The sequence below is a fragment of the Esox lucius genome, chromosome 16 (assembly GCF_011004845.1).
Source record: "Esox lucius isolate fEsoLuc1 chromosome 16, fEsoLuc1.pri, whole genome shotgun sequence".
NCBI lineage: Eukaryota > Metazoa > Chordata > Actinopteri > Esociformes > Esocidae > Esox > Esox lucius.
In genome coordinates, this window is record NC_047584.1 from 29,922,419 (window position 1) to 29,944,942 (window position 22,524).

Below are 22,524 nucleotides of genomic sequence, written 5' to 3' on the forward strand. Positions count from 1 at the left end.
TTTGCTATGCACAGATAGCTCTGGCCCCCAGCCATCCATCCTGTCCACATTATACTCCCATAAAACAGAAGATTATCACTGAGGCTGCCACCCAGAGCCATGACTGATTGTCTTGTCACCTGCTTGTTCCGCTGCTGTACAGCATGCAAGTGGAATGTTTATGATCATTGTCGGAATACTGAGAGTCATTGTCGGAACACTGAGAGTCATTGTCGGAATACTGAGAGTCATTGTCGGAATACTGAGAGTCATTGTCGGAATACTGAGAGTCATTGTCGGAATACTGAGAGTCATTGTCGGAATACTGAGAGTCATTGTCGGAATACTGGGAGTCATTGTCGGAATACTGGGAGTCATTGTCGGAATACTGGGAGTCATTGTCGGAATACTGGGAGTCATTGTCGGAATACTGGGAGTCATTGTCGGAATACTGGGAGTCATTGTCGGAATACTGAGAGTCATTGTCGGAATACTGAGAGTCATTGTCGGAATACTGAGAGTCATTGTCGGAATACTGAGTGTCATTGTCGGAATACTGAGAGTCATTGTCGGAATAGTAAATCAGTAAATCAGGTGTACTGAGTTAACTTAGTACACTAAGACACTATGTATTAACAGTTTTTGTCAGAATATTGAGTTGTGGAAATGTTTGACTAGACATTCATCTAGACCATTATAATTTTTATTTGTTGGCATATCCCATATCATCTGCGAGGTAATTAATTATTCACAAATCATTTGTCGGAGACATTTAAACAAATAACAGTATTGAACAAAGCATTAAATCAAGTGCTGTACTGTAGCCTTACGATAACAATATTTGCAGACACGGACTCCATTCCATAATCTCAGGCAGCCTTGCCTTCCGAGAGAAAACCATCTCTGGCTATTATGCAGTAATGACTTTTTGGAGACGGTGTGTTTTGGCTGTGTGTACAGTACCACAGAAGAGGGAGGAAAATAGAAGGCGATCTTGAGACAACGCTAACTTATCTCCCACTCCAGACCTACGTCGCGAGGCTGGTGTCAAGTCCTGAGGACCCACCAGATGAATCCAATGTTGTTGACTAAATCCCGCTGTCCCGGTGGATTCCCATAGCGGCCTGCGTGACAGAACACAGGGACTCCGCTGTCTCCCAAACACCACCCTAGTCCCCGAAACCTTCCCCCGTTCAGCCCAGTAGGGTGGAGGGAATAGGGTGCTGTTTGAGAAGCACCCTATTATCAGGCTGGTCCTTCTCCGGTCTTACGCTGTAGCTTGTTATTATGGTGAAGCTGTGGATGGAGGCTGAAGCTGGCCGGTACCTTGCGATGTAGGACAGCCTGGCACTAAAAAAAAGTGCCTCGGATGTTCAATAATTGTTCAAGTTGCATAAACAAACAGGCCAATAAAAAAAAGACAAACAAACCACTGAAGAACTTTTGGAATTGGAAACCTTTAAAATAGAGTCAACGTGGGAAATAGTAGATAGCAAGTGTGATTGACATTGCAAAGCATTTTGACATCAGCGTAGCATTCGTCCAGTCAAAAGCGGTGTAAAAGAATTACTGGAGGCTGCTTTGGTGGAAAGGGGAATCATTCCAGAGGGAAAGGCTAATGGAAAAAGTTGCTCCCTTGTCAATTTGTCAATTTAAATGAAGTAGTTATTTAAATATTTTATTTCAACTCATTAAACATTGGACCAACAGTGTACATGTCATATTTACCTTTTTGTTCATTATAATGTAGCTGAACTAGAACCAGCCGATTGTGTGGCTGGCCTAGAACCAAAAGAATGTGAACCCAAACTACAACTAGTAGAACATGTAGGTAGACTAGAATCAGAAGAACATCCAGCCGGACTACACTGAGAAGAATGTGTAGCTAGACCAGAACCAGAAAAAGGTTCAACCAAACCAGAAGAAGGTACAGCCAGACTATAGCCACAAGATAGCCACAAGAGAAGAACATCCAGCCAAACTAGAACCAGAAGAATATTTATCTAGACTTATCTAGATGAGAAAAACATCAGTGAGAAAAACAACAATGTGAGCCTGTCAATTGACTAGGAAGAATAGAGCTGGGAGCGCTTTGAATCAAGTCGGGCCGTCCTGTGTCCTTAAGAGTTCAACCTTGGTCGGAACGTCTGCGTGTATGGCCTTTCTCTGAAAAAGAGGTGCATATTTCACTATTTTTTAAACTGCTTGCCAGATTCAGTGGGTCAGTGCTCTGTGCTGATAGAAGGACACTACTGCCAGTCTGCGATGGCGTGCCAATGGATGCCATATTGGTGCCAGACGTTTTCCATTTCCAACCATTAGCAGTTAATACCTCAAACTGGTGTTGGTTTTTGTGTTCACCTTTAGTTATGCAAATATGATGGGCATCCATAGTGGGTATATTCTAGTGCACATATACTTGTTGCAAAACACCTTTCTTTGGGTACCATGGGAAGTGCCAGGTCTTCCTGTTTTTAGTTAGGGAAGAGATGTGAAAACAACCACAACCTTTTCCTTATAGGTGGAGCAATTGTGTGCATAACTGTCTGTGTAGTGAAACACCACAGACTTGAACAGATAGGGAAAAGATTGGGTATGGCCAACAGTGTCTGGGCCTTGGAGAGATCTATAAATAATATATTCAAACCGTCACCCATGTGCGGCTGAGCCCAACTGCCGATCCGGGTGACAGGCTTTAGTGAAACGGCAAGGGGCTGCTGCTAACACTTTCTTCCACTGACGGTCCCCCTCACCCGGACAGATTCTGTCAGCATGTAGGAGGGGGACATGTGATACTTTCCAGACCTTAGGGATGACTCCAGGTCAAAATAATGTTTAATATTCACCCATTAGCTGTACTAAAAAGTGGCCCAGTGAATTTTTTATATATATATATTTTTTTTACATTGTTTCTTTTTAGAAAGGCACTTAGACATCCAGGACATAAAAATATAAGTGTTTGACTGCAGTCTGTTTCAATTTAAATACACTCCCTTTAGAGCAACTTTTCAGACTTTACTTTTTCCCCCCCAAAGGTCCGCCCAGCTTAAAGTAATGGTAATTTAAAGCAGCATACATTTTAATTGTTCCCATTATGAATCCAGGGGGTGTCATAAGCAAGTGGGGCAATGAGGGGGCGGAGCTCTATTTGAGAGACTTGAAAACTTTTTCAGAAGTCAGTTTATTAGTTGACCACCACTCTCGGCTACACAATTCAAGAAGTATGTTGATCTTGCTTTTTTTAACCGCCAGATAGACACTTGTTTCTCAGATGTCTGAAGGACTGCCAATCAGCGCTAGAATCTGTCAGTCTAGCAGTTGCTCAGGCTAAATGTATTCTCCCTAATCTCTCACACAGTTCCCATGGGCTGCTGCCGGGGTTGGAAGTTGGAACCCAATCACAAGAACCAAGTGGATGCGTACCTAATGCCCCCCCCCACCCCCATTCTCAATGTAGTGCTCTACTTGGGGCTCATATGACAGCCTTCACCCTGTGGGCTGTTGTCAGAAGCAGTGCACTATGGGGAGAAGAGTTCCATTTGTGACTCACCCAGAGACACACAGAGCCATAAGAGCTTTTATACTGTCTGGCACAGATGGCTTCTGTTGTGTTGTTAACCCAAGGCCATGTCAGGAATTACATTTTTGAATTGGGGGGGGGGGTTTTAAAATCTAAATTGGGATGGCTCGCCCCCTCTTCACCCCGCAGCCACTGAAGTCTGTATTCATGGCGTCCTCGTATTCACTGGTGACACAAACTGCCATTAGATTTGGATTGTTGGGAATAAAAGAGTGATTAAGTCCCTTGAAAGGAATCCAGACTTGAGTGACATACCGTATGACATCACATGAATAAATATGGAGAAGAACGCGAGCGAAGAATAATGTTTTAATAATGTGCCAAAGACCACAGATGACTTTGCTAAGGCCTCCGCTAATGGAGATGCAAATAAATAATAAACAATAAGTAATGAACCAGAGGATGGTGGCCAAGCTTTCAGGTCTCTCCAATCCACTACAACCATTTAGCATGTTGATACGATCTGCCTGAGCGCAAACGTTTTTATTAACGCAAGTGGAGAATGTGTTGGTAAATGATGTGGCAGTTTCGTAGAAAGATGGACGCGCTTTATTCCCAACTTCCTGATATTCAAACTGCCTCTATGGCCTTGTTTCATCCTAGCCATTCCCAGCAGTCTCGGGAGAGTTGAAGATCAGGATTTCTTTAGAAGCTCCTAAATAAATGATTAAGTCCTGCAAAACCATTCAACTGTTAGTTACAATACATTGCTCACTCAAGAAGTTCGTCGGGACCAGGATGAGAATTCACTTTATTTGCATAGTACATTTACACATCTATAAGTTCACTCAATATAAATGGTACTGTTAGTGTCAGACAACATATACGGACAGAATGCACAACATTTACACAAACTTGACACCCAATAACATACGTGGATCGTGATATATATCAGGTTGCTGGAGAATGCCCCTCCAGCTAATGACCACAATTACCTCTTCTATCGGATTCAGAAAGCACAGTAAGATCGCTCTGCAGTTTAACATTTCACAGATGGGGCCATTCAAGAGAAACCTTTTTTGGATGGCGCAACCCACTGGAACGTTGTCAAGGAAAACGTTTTAGTTTTGCATCTGTTTGAAATGGCGATGCTCCAGTAAGACTAGTGGTTGCTAGATTCTGGGATAATTGGGATCCAAATAAGAAGGGTTTTTTATATTCGCAACATTGAGAGCTTGAGTGTCTGAGGTTTTCTACTTCCTGGAAGTCCTATTTACCAGGTTCAGGGTAAGACTCTGGATTCATGTGTGAATGACCTTGTCCAGTAAAGGTGAATATGTCTCAGGTAACACTAACACGACTGAGTATTATACTGTAATTGTGTATCAGTGTGAGATGTGTGTTTTGTGTCTCGCCCCACCAGCCAAGTTCTGTGGGGACCCGGGTTCCCCGGCCAATGGGAAGAGAGAAGGACTCAGCTTCATCTACAGGTCCGAGGTGACGTTTAGTTGTGGCGCCCCCTACATCCTGGTTGGCCCGACTACACGCGTGTGTCAGAAGGACAGCACCTGGAGCGGCTCCCAGCCCCGATGCATAGGTACCGACAGCACATCCGTGTCCCTGTTATAATCCCAGGCGTGTCCTCCATTCTGGCCACGCCTGTGATTGGAGGTGGCCAGGGTTCACCCCCCCCCCCCTCCTCCTCCCACACAAAGTAACACAGAATGCGACACTGCGAGCATGGATTGGTGTCACCATGTTCAGTCAAAGCGGCGAGACCGAGATGAGAACTTCATGTTAACGACACGCCTGTCGCCACCTGCGTGTTGTGGGCGTCACAGCTCGTCCGTAGAGCAGTGGGGGCCACGCGTGTTTACAGCATAAATCAAAGTTGCAAAAATGTCTCCGGCACAGCTTTCGTAGTTAACGATGATGATGGAGTGATCATCATCATCCTCTTCGTCGTCGGGGTGGCAGGTTCTTACAGGTTTTATTACCCCCCCCACCGCCCTCGTGATTCCCCAGATTTTATTTCCTTCAGAGCGTCCATGTTATAAATCTGTCTCATTTTCATTTGTCTAGCATCGTCAAGTGGGAACCTGCGAGCCCCAAATGAGCTCTGCGCTTTGCCTCTTGTGCCCTGTTCACACGACTAATAGACACGTGAAAGTCAATGACAATGACATCATTAACACCATTACGCGTAATGACAGAGCAATCACAGTGTGTTAAAGGGAAGCTCCGCACCTCCAGCCGTGCTCCCTGGTGGCTTCTGGGCCAATCCATCACACAGCAGTGGAGATTGGCGCGTGCAGGGCCTCTCGTTGTTATCATAATATGACTACAGCTCGGTACAACATTGGCATTGCCCAGGCACACGGCGCACAGACATTCGTCACGCTAACAACAGGGCAATCATGGTTGATTCAAGGTGGTTCAGTCTGGTCGCTTGTCGTCCCTGAGCAGTGGCCCCTCTCCATCATTGCCAGCAGCACGATGATGACATCAGGGTTATTTCTATCCTTCTAGAACCCTCTCGGACTGCCTGTGAGAACCCCGGGACACCGGAATACGGCTCTGTGAACATCAGCCAGGGCTTCAAGGTACGGTCCGGTCATTTGGGATTGTTTGGAGCTCGTACATGTGATGTATTTGTTGTTGTTGTTCACCTGTTGTTGTTGATGTCCTGTTGTTGTTGTTGTTGATGATGTCCTGTTGTTGTTGTTGATGTCCTGTTGTTGTTGATGTCCTGTTGTTGTTGTTGTTGATGTCCTGTTGTTGTTATTGTTGTTGTTGTTAATGTCCTGTTGTTGTTGATGTCAAGTTGTTGTTGTTGATGTCAAGTTGTTGTTGTTGATGTCCAGTTGTTGTTGTTGTTGATGTTCTGTTGGACTAACATATTGTTTATCGTCCAATGTGTGTCTAAGTTTCTCTGCATTTTTATGACCAAAAATCCCCCAAATCTCCATGACAGGAAAACAGGAAACATGACTAATTTTAGACTTATGGGTTACTGTCTGGTGTTCTAGGGTTAGGGCTGAGGTCAGGGGTTAAGTTTAAGGGTTAAGGCATAGCATGAAAGTTAGATTACTGAGGTTCAGGTAAGATTATGATTAGAGGTTTTATGGAAATGCGTTAGTCTAACGGAGATCAAACATCGAGATTAAACCATTTTAAAATATACACTTACACATAGAGAAAGGCCAGAGTTCATTTGGGAGGTGAATTGTTGGGTCAAAACCTTTTATCATCGCTTGAACATCATTCAGGGAGATGGGCTACAGCAATCACACTGTCGGTTCAGAGTAAAAGTCTCTATAATCTGCATCTTGGTTGAGCAGGATGCTTGCAACTCCAAGATAGTGAGTCCAAATCCCAAGACCACCCATACATAAAACACTGTATGTGAAACATTCATGACATTGTGTTGCTGTGAATGAGATTATTATTATTGGCATTACTGCCATTAGACCTGCGACCTGCCCATACACGGGCTGCAGTGTGTTGTCCTGAGACACGCATGAATCAGCTACCAATGCACTCGGGACTGATGTGTGATGCTCTGCAGAACCAGAGGATCTCTGACCAACCCGTGTGGATTCGCATCATCTCGTATTCCTCTGGATTATTTTGCTGGATTCCGTTAAGTTGGTGCAAGGCTTGGGACAGCCGAACACGACACCGCTTCTGCTCGTGGCTGCTCATGGATGTAGAGACCCCCCCCCCCCCCCCCCTTTTTGTCTCTTGTTTCACTCTGTCTCCCGCTTTCTCTGCATTGGCCTTTATTTGACTGGGATGTGGTTTTAAGTAATCTTCAAGAGCTTTGTCTTAAGGTCAATTTTATTTTTTCACTCCATCGTGCTCATGACATTTACTTGTGGTGAGTACGCACTTCCGCGGTGAAGCAGTTTGGTAAAAATAGTTAACTGATGCTGTTAAATGGCGGATGGGCTTTTGAGGTTAATTATACTTAAGTGGAGTCATCCTGAGAGTATTCCTCTCAGCTCTTAGATGTTCAAGTTTATTTTAAATGTTTAATACATTCGTAGGAATTCCCACAACTAGCCAGAGTCCAACAGAGCCTGAAATAACACATCTCCTCACTTATAGAGAGAACTTAAAAACCCTACCACCAGTTCAAGCCCTACCCTAACCCTACCACCAGTTCAAGCCCTAACCTAACCCTACCACCAGTTTAAGCCCTACCCTAACCCTACCACCAGTTTAAGCCCTACCCTAACCCTACCACCAGTTTAAGCCCTACCCTAACCCTACCACCAGTTTAAGTCCTACCCTAACCCTACCACCAGTTTAAGCCCTACCCTAACCCTAACCCTACCACCAGTTTAAGTAATTTTCTTAAACCAGCAAGGTGTAGTTTAGTAATGCCCTGTTTATCTGTCTGTCTGATATTAATGCCCTGTATATCTGTCTGTCTGATATTAATGCCCTGTATATCTGCCTGTCTGTTATTAATCTATTGTATATCTGTCTGTCTGTTATTAATGTATTTTTATATCTGTCTGTTATTAATCTATTTTATATCTGTATGTCTGTTATTAATGTATTGTTAATCTGTCTGTCTGTTATTCATCTATTGTATATCTGTCTGTCTGTTATTGATGTATTTTATATCTGTCTGTCTGATATTAATGTCCTGTATATCTGTCTGTTATTAATGTATTCTATATCTGTCTTTCTGATATTAATGCCCTATATATCTGTCTGTTATTAATGTACTATATATCTGTCTGTCTGTTGTTAATGTACTATATATCTGTCTGTCTGTTATTAATGTTCTTTATATCTGTCTGTTATTAATGTATTGTATATCTGTCTGTCATTAATGTATTGTATATCTGTCTGTCTGTTATTAATGTATTGTAGATCTCTCTGTCTGTTATTAATGCCCTGTGTATCTGTCTGTTTGTTGTTAATGTCCTATATATCTGTCTGTCTTTTGTTAATGTCCTATATATCTGTCTGTCTGTTGTTAATGTCCTATATATCTGTCTGTCTGTTGTTAATGCCCTATATATCTGTCTGTCTGTAGTTAATGTATTGTATATCTGTCTGTCTGTTATTAATGTATTGTATATCTGTCTGTCTGTTATTAATCTATTGTATATCTGTCTGTCTATTATTAATCTATTGTATATCTGTCTGTCTGTTATTAATCTATTGTATATCTGTCTGTCTGTTATTAATGCCCTGTGTATCTGTCTGTCTGTTGTTAATGTCCTATATATCTGTCTGTCTGTTGTTAATGTATTGTATGTCTGTCTATGTGACCCAGGTGGGCAGTAAGGTGGAATTCCACTGCCAGCAGGGCCACCTGCTCCAGGGATCCACTACCCGGTTCTGTCTGCTCGACCTGACCTGGACTGGCTCCCAGCCAACATGCGTCCGTGAGTTCACTCCCCTATCCTCTCCCTTCATCCGCCCATCCTTCTCCCCTCTCCCCCATGTCCTCCTCCCTCTCTCCCCCTTACAGTCACTCCTCTCCCATCGCTCTTCTCACTCCATTTTAATTCCCTCATTATTTCCACCTCTCCTCTGCGCCCTCCCTCCCCCTCCATGCCTCTCCACCTTCTTCTGTCATCCAGAGCTGCTCCTCTACTCGGCAATCAACACCCCGGCTATTATGAATCTGTCTGATGCCAGAGTGCTGTTAAGATGATTACCGATGTGTAGGTTTGCCTGAAGCCTGTAAACTGGGTCTGGCCAAGTGCCTGCTTGTGTCTCTTAAATCAGAGTCTTATCCAGTGGGGATCTGAAGGCTTTATATGTGGAGTAAACCAATAACCAAATTGGTTCAGTGCAACAACATGAGGCAATTCACCCAACGTTAAAAGGAAGTGTTACCTTGTACTGTACTTTAATAGGCTGATGATGTACTGTACAGCTGCATGGGTTTGTAGTAGGAGGATTTATTTTACTATGTATGATCATGTAAATTATATTTCATAATCACAATTTCATAAGTGCTCCCAAAGATGGAATCCACATTGGGATTTCTCCCTGATTAAATATTAGCAGGCTAGCTAGACAGTGTCTGCCTTAAAGTTTGTCTGCTATTTATGCTGCGCATACGGTGCAGTGTGGTATCTCAATAGTCTGTCTGCTGGCCTATTTAGATGTAGTGTATCACAACAATCTGTTTGTCTGTTTACATGTAATTTCAATGTGTCAGTGTCTCATTAGTCTAAAATGTCAAGTGTGGTTGTGTACTGGCTCTTCACACAATGGTTGTCTTGGCAGAGGTTAGCTATCTGGCCCCCTCCTTAGCATTCCATTAATATGCCTTTCTCACCCTGTTCCTGTCTGTCTGGTCTTCAATGCCTCTTCCTGGTTTGATCTCCTCATCTCGGGCTGAAGTCTCCCTGAACTCCCCTCTATGCAGCACTACGGTGCGCGTCTGAGCTCTACTGACACTTTCTCTCACTCTCTCGCTCTGTCTCTCGCTCTCTCTCATCTTAGCATGACATCACCATTACAGATTACTTCACAGACATGCAGACAGAGAGAAAGACAGACAGACAGACAGAGAGAAAGACAGACATAGAGAAAGACACGCAGACAGAGAGAAAGACAGAGAGAAAGACAGACAGACAGAGAGAAAGACAGACAGACAGAGAGAAAGACAGACAGACAGACAGACAGAGAGAAAGACAGACAGACAGAGAGAAAGACAGACAGACAGAGAGAAAGACAGACAGACAGAGAGAAAGACAGACAGACAGAGAGAAAGACAGACAGACAGAGAGAAAGACAGACATGCAGACAGAGAGAAAGACAGACAGACAGAGAGAAAGACAGACAGACAGAGAGAAAGACAAGCAGACAAGGAGAAACTGACAATGTGAGATGCAGACAGATTGAGAGAGACAGACAGACAGGCAGACAGACAGAGAGAAAGACAGACAGACAGAGAGAAAGACAGACAGACAGACAGACAGGCAGACAGACAGAGAGAAAGACAGACAGACAGAGAGAAAGACAGACAGACAGAGAGAAAGACAGACAGACAGACAGAGAGAAAGACAGACATAGAGAAAGACAGACAGGCAGACAGACAGGCAGACAGACAGGCAGACAGGCAGACAGACAGGCAGACAGACAGACAGGCAGACAGACAGGCAGACAGACAGGCAGACAGACAGGCAGACAGACAGACAGGCAGACAGACAGGCAGACAGACAGGCAGACAGACAGGCAGACAGGCAGACAGACAGACAGGCAGGCAGACAGACAGGCAGACAGACAGACAGACAGAGACAACCACCTCCTGGGACACTGTCCCCTATTTCTTTCCAACTTTTCTCCACCTTCTTTTCCTGCCTCCCTCTGGAACAGAACATAGCGTTTCATCCTTCTGTTCATCCACCTCTGTCAGAGCTAATGGCATTAAAGTTGCCATAAATGGCCAATTTGCTGGTGGTGATGTGTCCCAAGAGATATCCTATTTGGTATTCACTATTCACTACTTATGTCCTGGACCTTATGTCAGGCAGAACGAAGTGTGCACTATGTGGGGAAAATGGAGCGGTATGGAATGCACTACTTGTCCTCATGACAGCTGGCGATTTATTTAATCATTTAATCATGCAACACAGAAATATTCACTGGTATCTCCTCTCTTTAAATTAAGATACTTTTAATTTCTCTTTCAGAGGCTGTTCTAGCGGTGTGTTTCTTTATCTTTTTCTGTGGTCCTTAACTCCATAGCTTTGTAGACATAGGCCATCTTCCAAGCCGTCTAGTATTTTGTCAACATTGCAGCCGATCTCGGTTCGCAGTCCTGAGGGGAATGCTTTGGTTGTGTCCCAAACAGCAACCTATAACCTACACCTTGCACTACTGTCAACCAAGGACCCCTGTCCAAAAACTGTGCACTGTACAAAGGAGTGCCATTTGGGACGTTGCCCTCCAGTAGACAAACAGAATGTTTTAGGCTGGCTGACCAGACCAACCCTGAGAGGAGTGTTGTGATACAAACATGGCCGGACTTTTTCACTTGATGGCTCTAATGTCAGGCCTGGATGAACACACGTGAACCTGAGGACGACTCAAAGGGACATCCACGCAAGGATAGCAAAATAGGGAAAACATGACCATGTCGGGACATTTCACCAATACCAACGAGGGAGAAAAATCTATTTTGGGCTTAGGATTTAGGTTTTGGGCACTGTAAAAGTTAGGATCAGGTTTAGGGTTCTGACTAAGGCTAGGTTTTTGGAGTTAGGCGTGGCTTTACTTGTTAGGGAACATACCCGTATCTAGAATGGGGAGGACGTTCCCACAAGGAAAGTAAAGAGTGTGTGTGTTCCCTACACAGCACACTCCTGTAAGCAGCCCAGGTCCCCCCCCAATGCAGACGTGGTGGGCATGGACCTGCCACTGTACGGCTACACTCTGCTGTACTCCTGCCAGCCTGGCTTCGTCCTGTCCGGGGGCTCAGAACACCGGGTTTGCCGCTCCGACGGAAGCTGGACTGGGAAAGTCCCCATCTGCAGAGGTAGGAAGTGGCCTCAGTTCAAACAGTAAGGCGGTGTGGTGTGTTGGTGACTATAGCAATGATAGTAACCATTTCTACCATACCTGTGGTATATGTAAGCAAAGTGGCACGAGCGGGTGTGGTATATGTCCAATATACCACTGCTAAGAACTGTTGGGCACGACCCATCGCTGATGCTTTCTTATAACCCTAGTCATGTTGTAGACTGATTTATTTTATTTTTTTGTGGAAATTCATTCGTGTTGCGCAAGTAACGTTAGTAGTACAACTGAGAGAGGGTTTGTGCTCAGGCTTCAGTAAAAAGGTGTCATGAATGCAAGCAAATTATATTACCCAGGAATATCCTGTCAATTATCTCTGAAACTCGCAAAATTACACGGCCGACCGATTCACCGAAGATTTTCAAAGAGGTGGGGTTGCAAGACATTTCATGAGTGGGTTACAGAGGGAACGTAATGCGTAGCCTATCTAATAGCTTAAACAGGCAACTTATCAAAAATATAATTTTCCCTTGTTTGACCCAAAAATAGATTAGATGTGTGTGTATTATTCATATGAAATGATGTTTAAAAATCTTCCAAGAAATATCTTTGCCAGAACATTATTAAGCTGTACGATTTCATGGATCCCTTTCACACTCTATAGAAAATGACACTGCGGTATAAAGAAACATTCTGCGAAATATTTTACAATATTCGTGAGGAAGAAAAGGTCTATTAAGTTGGCAACGAGCCCTGCTCTCTAAATTGAGAAGTGCCATTCCCATCCTAGAACCACTGTCCTCCACTGACAGACTGCAACAGACCCACAGCCTCTGCAGTGAGTAAGTCCACTCATACAAACGCAAATCTGACAGGTGTCTCTGTGGAAAATGCATAATTTAGACTGCTCAGCTAAAAATATCTCGGTCAACCGAGAGCCCAACGACCAAACAGTCGTCCAGTCTAGTAAATGGGGTCATTCCCTGGTTCATACATGCTAACCCTCTCTGACTAGGCGTCTTTGCGGGCGGACTGGATAAACACAGAGCTGTGGCTCGGTCAGGGAACACTGGTATGCACGGGATAATGATGTTTATTCCGGGGGTTTGGACTGAACAGTGGATGGGGTGTTGGGAAGTTCACAATTTTGGGAAGGGGGGGGACATCTGACGTTTAGTTTTCCAAGCGTATGGGATGATGTCCAGATTACATCGACTTCTCTTAACATATTCAGCCAGAGCTTAACTGTTCGTCCGACCAGCTATGGAAGACTTTAGTTCTGGGTTAAATAACATTTCCCCCGAGAAGGACATTAACTGTTCTGTAGCCAAACAACGTCAAATGGTATCAGCTCGAAGATTGAGTGTGGGTTTGGCAATGAGTTGATATTTTATGAGGAACAGCTGAGCGTCCAATACAATAAAATTCGACACCACAACAAAAGTTACTCCATAAATTGCGTTTGTTTTTATGCAGTGTTGTTTTGAATACTGTTTTTCCTGTCGTCGCTGGCACCTGGAAGAAGATAAGCAGCTGTGCACTGAGCGTCAACGGTTCACGTTTCACGATGTCCCGAGTATATTGTCTGTTGTTGTCATCAGTGGGATTTACTCTCAGTAAAGGATTTGTGTTGAAAACTTCCCGCCCTGAGCATCAGATGTAAAATGTGCATGTTAAGATCCGTATAGTGGCACCCTCTTCCCTGGAGATACACACACACACACACACACACACCGTAGCTAGCTTCCCTGGAGGTATACAACACACATTGACAACACGCCGTAGCTAGCTTCCCTGGAGGTGAAGTAAAATGAGGGAAAAGCACTGTGTTGGCAGCTTTTGGTAACATCAAGCCGTGTTTATTTTTTTATAACTTCCTGCTGTGCTCAGAACGTGGACTCATTTGGGATATGCGGTTACGTATTTATGTGCTTGGTCCACAGGGGGCCACAAGCTGACCGAGAAGCCTAGTAAGCCCGTACAAGGAACACCGAACCCTAAAATACATGGTAAGCAGACAAACAAGGTGACTTCCTGAACGGATTGTTCCATGGCTACCTACGTAGTTGACATCTGTGCTAAGAAATGAGTTAGAACCACAAAAACAAAATGGTCAGTCGACACCAAGAAAACACGTAACTTTTCAAGGGCATTTCTGCTGTATATACAATTACACATCAACAGGACGCTGTGTAGTTGTTTGGAACCACGTAGTAACATGAGTAGTTGTATGTTGGTTCTGACATATACGCCAAGAACCAGGTATTAATAGACTGGCCGGGTTTTAGAAGTGGCGTCATGTAAGCGCATTTATTTTGGAAATATTGGTTATGTGACAGTACAAGAGTAGTACATAGTACCAGTGAAAAGTAAACTATATATATATATAGTCAAAACACAAGAGTAATTTAATAGACATGATCATTGATTAGGTTTCTGCATAATGTGCATTCAGATATGTAATCCGTTGGGGCTCAAAACATACATTGCATATCAATGACCTTTTCAGTGAACATCTTGGTTTTGAACCATTAAAAATAAACTGCACAATGCAGAATAATCAATTATCACTTAGCAACAAGCAGAAGGCTGTAATCTTGGAGCTCTCAAACAGAAACCGCACTGATCCAAATCGCGCTCCCTCTAAATAGAAATATATAGAGATAGATAGATAGATACTTAGATTGGCAGGCTGCAGGTGGCACAGTTTATTACCAGGAAGAAAAACGTTAATGTAAAAAGCTTGGATCTATATAATTACATAATTTTGTCTAATTATTATCATGTTGATAATTACACAAAAGATATGATGTGGTTACATGTGTTGGATACCTCATTGAAATGATCCTATCTTGCATAATTATCTTGCATATTTAATTATTTTTATGCTGTTTTCCAGTGCCAGATGACATATTTGCCCCTGATTTCATATGGAGAGGATCCTATGATTATAAGGGCCAGAAACAACCAATTACTTTGACAATCACTAGCTTTAATACCACCACGGGAATTGTAAATGTGACGCTGAGTGATGGCAACGTCGAGTTCCTGCTCTCTGGTGAGTTATGGCTGCCTCGTCTGACTGTTGTTTTGGTGTTTATTACCAGAACTCAAAAGGCTTGGGAAGACATCTGTAAACCATGAACTGTGTTGACTCCTTCTCCACACGCGCCTCCTCCCTTCCTCTTTCTTCCCCCTTCCACTCCCCTCTCCTTCTCTCTTCTCTCCTCCAGGAGTGTATAAGAGCCATGAGGCACGGTTAATGCTCCTGCTCTACCATATGAAAGCCCTGGCCCACAGCACATACACCCGGGTCACAGAGGAGTCCTGGGCCATGGATGGCTTCGTAAGTACCCTGGAGTCAGGTACCCTGGAGTCAGCTACCCTGGAGTCAGGTACCCTGGAGTCAGGTACCCTGGAGTCAGGTACCCTGGAGTCAGGTACCCTGGAGTCAGGTACCCTGGTGTCAGGTTCACTGGAGTCAGGTTCACTGGAGTCAGCTGCCCTGAAGTGCCAAGCAGAAAACTACCCTAGAGTCAGGTTCACTGGAGTCAGGAACACTGGAGCCAGTTTGCTATACCTAAAATACCTATATCTAGTTTCCATCTTCCATCTCTTACATTAAAGCCTTTGTTGTGTTCATTTGGAAGTTGATTCAACTAAATAGTGTTGTTTTAAACCCTGGTATTTATCAGAATATTTATCAATGAGAATATTTATACGCCACACCACTATTGGCTTGACTTTGTTAAATATATCCAGTAAAAATGACCCACTAATCATGTCAGATACATTGGAAAATCCCCTGACCTCTCTAACATAGTCAGTACTTCAAAGTCCTTTAAGACAGTGGGTGGTGCGACAGCAGGCCTCCTCATTAGGAGTTATTGACAGAAGCCTCCAGAGACAGTTGGCTCAAAGAGGTGTTCTTTATGTCCCTGGATCGAGCCGAACCTCACTGTCTGTCTTTCATCTCTTGTACAAGGTCTCAGCTGAACCCGACGGTGGCGGTTACGTTTTCCAGGGCTTCATACGGGGGAAAGACTACGGCCAGTTTGGAGTGCAGAGAATAGGTAGGAATTACAATCCTCTTCTTCGTCCTCCCACTCCTAATTCTGCTTCATCGCCATGTCTGTCAGCCAGTGGCAGGAGCGGCGGTGGCGTAGGAGATTCATTTCTAGTGTGCTCCATTCTTAATGTTATTCCCCAAACAGGTATGAACGCGAGGGAGCCCAACATCACTACTCCGGACACTCCTCACAGTACCAGCAGTCGCTCTGTGGCCGTGGCCATCCTGGTGCCCTTCTTTGCCCTGATCTTTGCGGGCCTGGGCTTCTACCTCTACAAAGAGCGGTACGTAGCAGGTGTCGTCAGTCACGATTGTCGGTGCCACTTAGCAACGTCTCTTCCTACAGGTTCTGTAATGAGAGCCTACATTTTTTTGTTTGCAATATTGATTATGTTGTGTGGAAGATGTGGAACATCTTTCGTTTTTAACTTTCGCAGAGAGGTTCTTGAAATCAAAAAGTGGTGGATCCTTAAGCTGTACAGAACATATACTCACCTAAAGGATTATTAGAAACACCTGTTCAATTTCTCATTAATGCAATTATCTAATCAACCAATCACATGGCAGTTGCTTCAATGCATTTAGGGGTGTGGTCCTGGTCAAGACAATCTTCTGAACTTCAAACTGAATGTCAGAATGGGAAAGAAAGGTGATTTAAGCAATTTTGAGCGTGGCATGGTTGTTGGTGCCAGACGGGCCGGTCTGAGTATTTCACAATCTGCTCAGTTACTGGGATTTTCACGCACAACCATTTTTAGGGTTTACAAAGAATGGTGTGAAAAGGGAAAAACATCCAGTATGCGGCAGTCCTGTGGGCGAAAATGTCTTGTTGATGCTAGAGGTCAGAGGAGAATGGGCCGACTGATTCAAGCTGATAGAAGAGCAACTTTGACTGAAATAACCATTCATTACAACCGAGGTATGCAGCAGAGCATTTGTGAAGCACAACCTTGAGGCAGATGGGCTACAACAGCAGAAGAACCCACCGGGTACCACTCATCTCCACTACAAATAGGAAAAAAGAGGCTACAATTTGCACAAGCTCACTAAAATTGGACAGTTGAAGACTGGAATAATGTTGCCTGGTCTGATGAGTCTCGATTTCTGTTGAGACATTCAGATGGTAGAGTCAGAATTTGGCGTAAACAGAATGAGAACATGGATCCATCATGCCTTGTTAACACAGTGCAGGCTGGTGGTGGTGGTGTAATGGTGTGGGGGATGTTTTCTTGGCACACTTTAGGCCCCTTAGTGCCAATTGGGAATCGTTTAAATGCCACGGCCTACCTGAGCATTGTTTCTTACCATGTCCATCCCTTTATGACCACCATGTACCCATCCTCTGATGGCTACTTCCAGCAGGATAATGCACCATGCCACAAAGCTCGAATCATTTCAAATTGGTTTCTTGAACATGACAATGAGTTCACTGTACTGAAATGGCCCCCACAGTCACCAGATCTCAACCCAATAGAGCATCTTTGGGATGTGGTGGAACGGGAGCTTCGTGCCCTGGATGTGCATCCCACAAATCTCCATCGACTGCAAGATGCTATCCTATCAATATGGGCCAACATTTCTAAAGAATGCTTTTAGCCCCTTGTTGAATCAATGCCACGTAGAATTAAGGCAGTTCTGAAGGCGAAAGGGGGTCAAACACAGTATTAGTATGGTGTTCCTGATAATCCTCTAGGTGAGTGTACAAGGCCCTCTTCAGGGTTGAAATCCTAATGATCTCTGCTGCATTATTGGAGTTTTTACCTGCAACATTCTAGAATGTTTTGAATGTGATCACATTGTGTTTCACAGTACTGCCGACCTGACGGTGTTGTGATTGGCTGAGATATGTGGCAGGCGTGTCTGTTGTGTTGTCTGTCGGTTAACAGGCGTGTGTGTGTGTGTACTCCCTACGCTAGGAAAACCGACAAAGCCCAGTACACAGGCTGTTCCGTCCACGAGAACAACAATGGCCAGGCTACATTCGAGAACCCCATGTACAACAGCAACACCAAGACAGCCGAGGGGAAGGTGGTCCGCTTTGACCCCAACCTCAACACTGTCTGCACCATGGTTTGAGGGCGCTCGTGTCCAAACCGGCCCGTGTCTAGAGGACGTGTGTGCACGTGGCCGAATGCACCGTATTCTGAGGTTGTGTGACGTATCCCGGTATGAGGCACCATGACAACTGCACCGCGGGTCAGATGATGGTGATGTTCAGTGTGCGTGTGTGTGTGTGTGTGTGTGCGCCCAGCAGAAAGTTCAGAATGCTCATTCTTGGTTTTTTCAAAACATGGACGTCTCTCTTTGTCTCTCTCTGCGACACATTTCTGATGACTGCACATCACCCCCTCAGAAACCCTAAAGAAAAGCACACTTTCAGGAACACAGAGGCTGGTTATACGGGTGGGTGGATGGTTGGGTTGGCGAGCCGTGCTCTGATGAGATTGTCTCCTTTTAAAATGAATCTTTACCGGATTGGTGAAGTTATTCCTACACTCTGAGAGTGTTACTTTATGAGTAATACCCTCTAACATCTTGGTAGACGGAGCCCTGTTACGCTCTGGTTAACTCAAAAGGTGGAGTATTGTTAAGCTACAGCCAAACCAAATGAAACCCCAGTGATGTTCAGCTGTGGTTTTCAGACCTGAGTTCAGTAACTGTTTGAAACATTAAAAAATAAACAGCATTTGCTCCAGTCTGATTCAGAGAGTGAGGAGGTTGGGGGTAAAACCCCTTTGTCCACTAAGTACATTAACACATACCCACTGTATTAGTTCACTGAGTGTAAGGCTGTTGTTAGTGGAAGACGACACTTAGAAACAGAATGCACTTCAGAGAGAAGACGGCACAAAATCCACGTATGTCACCAATATGTAACAATTAGGTGTTATACCCTAAGTGGGGGTGAAGGAATGCAAGCAAGTAGGGAAACGGACAGAGTTCTGGGAATAGTATAGTGTTGGTATTTAATTTGCAGTTAACAGTCGGGAGGTGTCTGAATGTGGCTTGTGTAGTCCTATTAGTCTTTTTAGGGCAAATGGTCGCAAAACAGGAAAATAAACTTTTCAGATGGCAGCATTTTTTTGGGGTTGGGAGGGGTCAGGAATGATTTTGCCTGAACGCATTCTAGACCTTCAGTCATTTGGGACCTGGATGGGGAGCAGGGGTTAGTCAGTTGGGCTTGATGTGGGCCAGATAATGGCTTGTGGTTTGCCTTATTCCATAGGTTTATTTGCCATAAGCAAGCTGAATTAAGTATTTTAAATTATATAACAATAAAGTCTTTAAAGTTATATTGGTTTGGCTTTATTGGTAATTAAATGCGTAGTTTATTTTGAGCACGACGATACATAAAAATACTTTATGATACAAAATATTTCTTGAGCTCAGGTCTGCTTCTATAGTTAGCTCCCAAAGTAGTATTCATATCCTCTCTCTGCATGGCTAGGTATAACTCCCCTGGATCTGATTAGAAACGTCTTTCAGTCTAAGTAGCTCTCTAAGTTGCTCTCAGCTGTGAGTCGATCAAAGTGATCTGTGCTGTTCATTTTCCTCCGCCGCGTGATGTCAGAGGGAGACAGGGAAACAAGAAAGACCGTCTCTCTCTTTGAATACTGCGCTACACTGTCACTGTTCTGTCACAGTTGCTGCTCCAGAATGCCAATTATACGGAATTTCACCCCTCGGCCAATTATAATTTAGATTGGCTGCGTCATTTGTCTGCCCCCTGACTGAATTCTGTGGTATAATCAAAGGACAGTGTTTTCCTGACGCCATGATGGAAATGTTTCTTCACTGTTTTCAGGTAGTGCTTTTTTGGTTTCAGCTGGGTGTGACTTCAAGTCAAAACATCTGACATCCAATTCCAAATGGCACCCAAATGGCAGGTTGGTGGGGCACTAACTAGAGAATAGTGTACGACTAAATGGCGAGCTGCCCTGCATTTCCTGTGGACATTGAATGGCATGAATTGATGTTGTGTTCTTGTGATCTCCCCCCCCCCCCCCCCCCCCCCCCCCTGAACCATCAGCCTCCACTTATAATTCCTGTATATATTTTGCACACAGTCGGAATCATTTGCCACGCGTTGATCTCATTATTTAAGTGCCAGGCAGTCAGTCGTAATGGAATAATGAACTTCACGTTGTAAATCACAAAGCAAATCATTACAGTGCCTTTCCAAACACCGTACTAGTTTTAAACATAAACGGAATTATCATTTAATCAGTAACACGCCAGTTTGTAAATTATCCACCAGGTTTTCATGATTTTAGGAGACCACAAATGGTCAGAAGTATCTGGGTGCTATTTGGGTCAAACACTGTATTTTTCTGTCACCCGTACTCATGTTGAAGAAGGGACATGTAGGACACCAGGCTGGTACTTGTGCATGTCTGCCAAAAAATGATCACCTGATATTATAGCATTGCTGCTATAGATGTTTGTAACATGTGTTTCTCTTGTCACTGCAGTTCCACTTTGTACATTTATACAGTTTTGGTACTTTATTGCATTCTCTTTTGCAAATTCCTGTGTCAATATGTAATATATTTTGCAATCTCACGTTTCCTTTTGATGACAACAAATGAAAATGCATCTGGTATATTTGGAAAACTTGTCTTAAACCAGAAACCGGAAATTAGTTTAGAAGGCAAGTCACTGTGCAGTTCAGTGGCCCTCCCGTTAGAGATAAATTCAGAGCCAATGTAAATGTATATATTCAAGCCTTTCGTAAAGAGATATATTTTTATGCAAATAAAGCATTTGTAAGTTATTGAATATGTTGTGTAAATGTTCATATGTAAATGTCATGTAAGATTTAAGAAGAAAAAGGTTTTGTATTTTTTCCTTTATTGTCACTGTATAAATCCTTAATTTATATATAAAAAATGTGAACTATAAAGCCTTGTTGTCTGTGTTTTGTTGTTACGAGACAGACTTGGGATGGTGGACAAACCCGGCAATTTTGCAATTGACTGCCAAACGACGCTCTCAAACCTAGCACTTTGATCGGTTTGGCAAACCCATTTCCATGAAACCTATACAAACCTGCTTTATAACATCCTAGCCATTTGTCCTCCTGTTTAGTTTGATGGGTCTTCCACACACAGACCACCGCGCCTGTCACTGAGATTACATCTAGCTAACATTCATAGAACGTATGTTGGAGTGACAGAAGGTGAAGGTGATAAAGATGAGCAAGTTAACATAGATGACTGACAGCACAGACGTTCCTGGCAAGCAGAATAGCTGGAGTATTGAAACGACATCGCGTCGTACTTTGGAACCACACACTTGGGAAAAAAAACAACAAACACGATGATGAAAAGAAATCACTGGAGAACGACTTGGCTCGGAGACACTTGAAACAGCACTACTACTGTTACAGAGCCATGATACAGAACCTTCAGATATTGATGTGGAATTGTAAAGTTCACAATGGTTCATTACAATCCATTCCATCAAAATTAAATATCACTGTTCTCTGTCACACCATGTCTATATCCCAAATGGAACACTGTCCCCAATCCACCCAGTCAAAAGTAGTGTACTGGGAAGGCTGTAGCATTCTGGGAGCAGCCAGTCTCTGTCAGAGGACTGATATATATTAATGATGGAGTATATTGTATTTCCTTAGAATGAGAAAAAAGGGGGAGGGAGGGAGAAAGGGAAAAAAAATAGAAGAATGAGAATGAGATGACAGTCGGTAATGGCTTTCAGATAATAACCCCAGATAATAGCTTTCAGATAACAGAAAGAAAAATAATTGGGGACAATTTAGGAAAATCTAAGTGAAGAGCAGATATGGTTTCATGCAGCAACGAAATGAATAAGTAACTGAAGATGTCATATGACAGATAGTAACTGCTGAGAGATTAAAAGCAGTCACAATATTTGTAACTATTGTTGTGATTATCTTTTATAGCTACCTGGATTAAATATTTTTATTTTTGTTACCACAAATTCTCATACACACAGATAAACACTACCAGGAACCTACCAACAGTTTCCTCTTGATCAGCATGCCTTGCTCAAATTAGATGTTTTGATTGACAAGACAGGCAATAGAATATTTTACATATTGAACAACAATAGCTTGAACACATGACAAACTTTACACACAACACACTTTACCATACACACAAACTACCCACTTTATGCACAGACTCTACACACTTTACACACACTCCAGTACACACTTTACCACCAGTCTGATAGTAGTTGTAGGGTTTTATACAGTACCAAAACCAGTCTGGTAGTAGTTGTTGGGTTTATACAGTACCAAGACCAGTCTGTTAGTAGTTGTAGGGTTTTATACAGTACTAAGACCAGTCTGGTAGTAGTTGTAGGGTTTTATATAGTACCAAGACCAGTCTGGTAGTAGTTGTAGGGTTTTATATAGTACCAAGACCAGTCTGGTAGTAGTTGTAGGTTTATATACAGTACCAAGACCAGT

The 22,524-nt window shown here is 43.5% G+C and overlaps 1 protein-coding gene across 1 annotated transcript in view; it reads left to right on the top strand.

The window, feature by feature from the left end:
- The window catches only part of LOC105023500 (CUB and sushi domain-containing protein 3), a 254,024-nt gene extending 233,946 nt beyond the window's left edge, over window positions 1-20,078 (top strand). The window contains exons 62-71 of the mRNA XM_034286761.1: window positions 4,923-5,096; window positions 6,029-6,102; window positions 8,796-8,907; window positions 11,838-12,017; window positions 13,942-14,007; window positions 14,898-15,056; window positions 15,232-15,344; window positions 15,984-16,071; window positions 16,213-16,351; window positions 17,984-20,078. Coding sequence (XP_034142652.1) covers window positions 4,923-5,096; window positions 6,029-6,102; window positions 8,796-8,907; window positions 11,838-12,017; window positions 13,942-14,007; window positions 14,898-15,056; window positions 15,232-15,344; window positions 15,984-16,071; window positions 16,213-16,351; window positions 17,984-18,143 — 1,265 coding nt within the window. The 3' untranslated portion in view covers window positions 18,144-20,078. The remainder of the gene's footprint in view (window positions 1-4,922; window positions 5,097-6,028; window positions 6,103-8,795; window positions 8,908-11,837; window positions 12,018-13,941; window positions 14,008-14,897; window positions 15,057-15,231; window positions 15,345-15,983; window positions 16,072-16,212; window positions 16,352-17,983) is intronic.
- The last annotated feature ends 2,446 nt before the right edge of the window (window positions 20,079-22,524 follow it).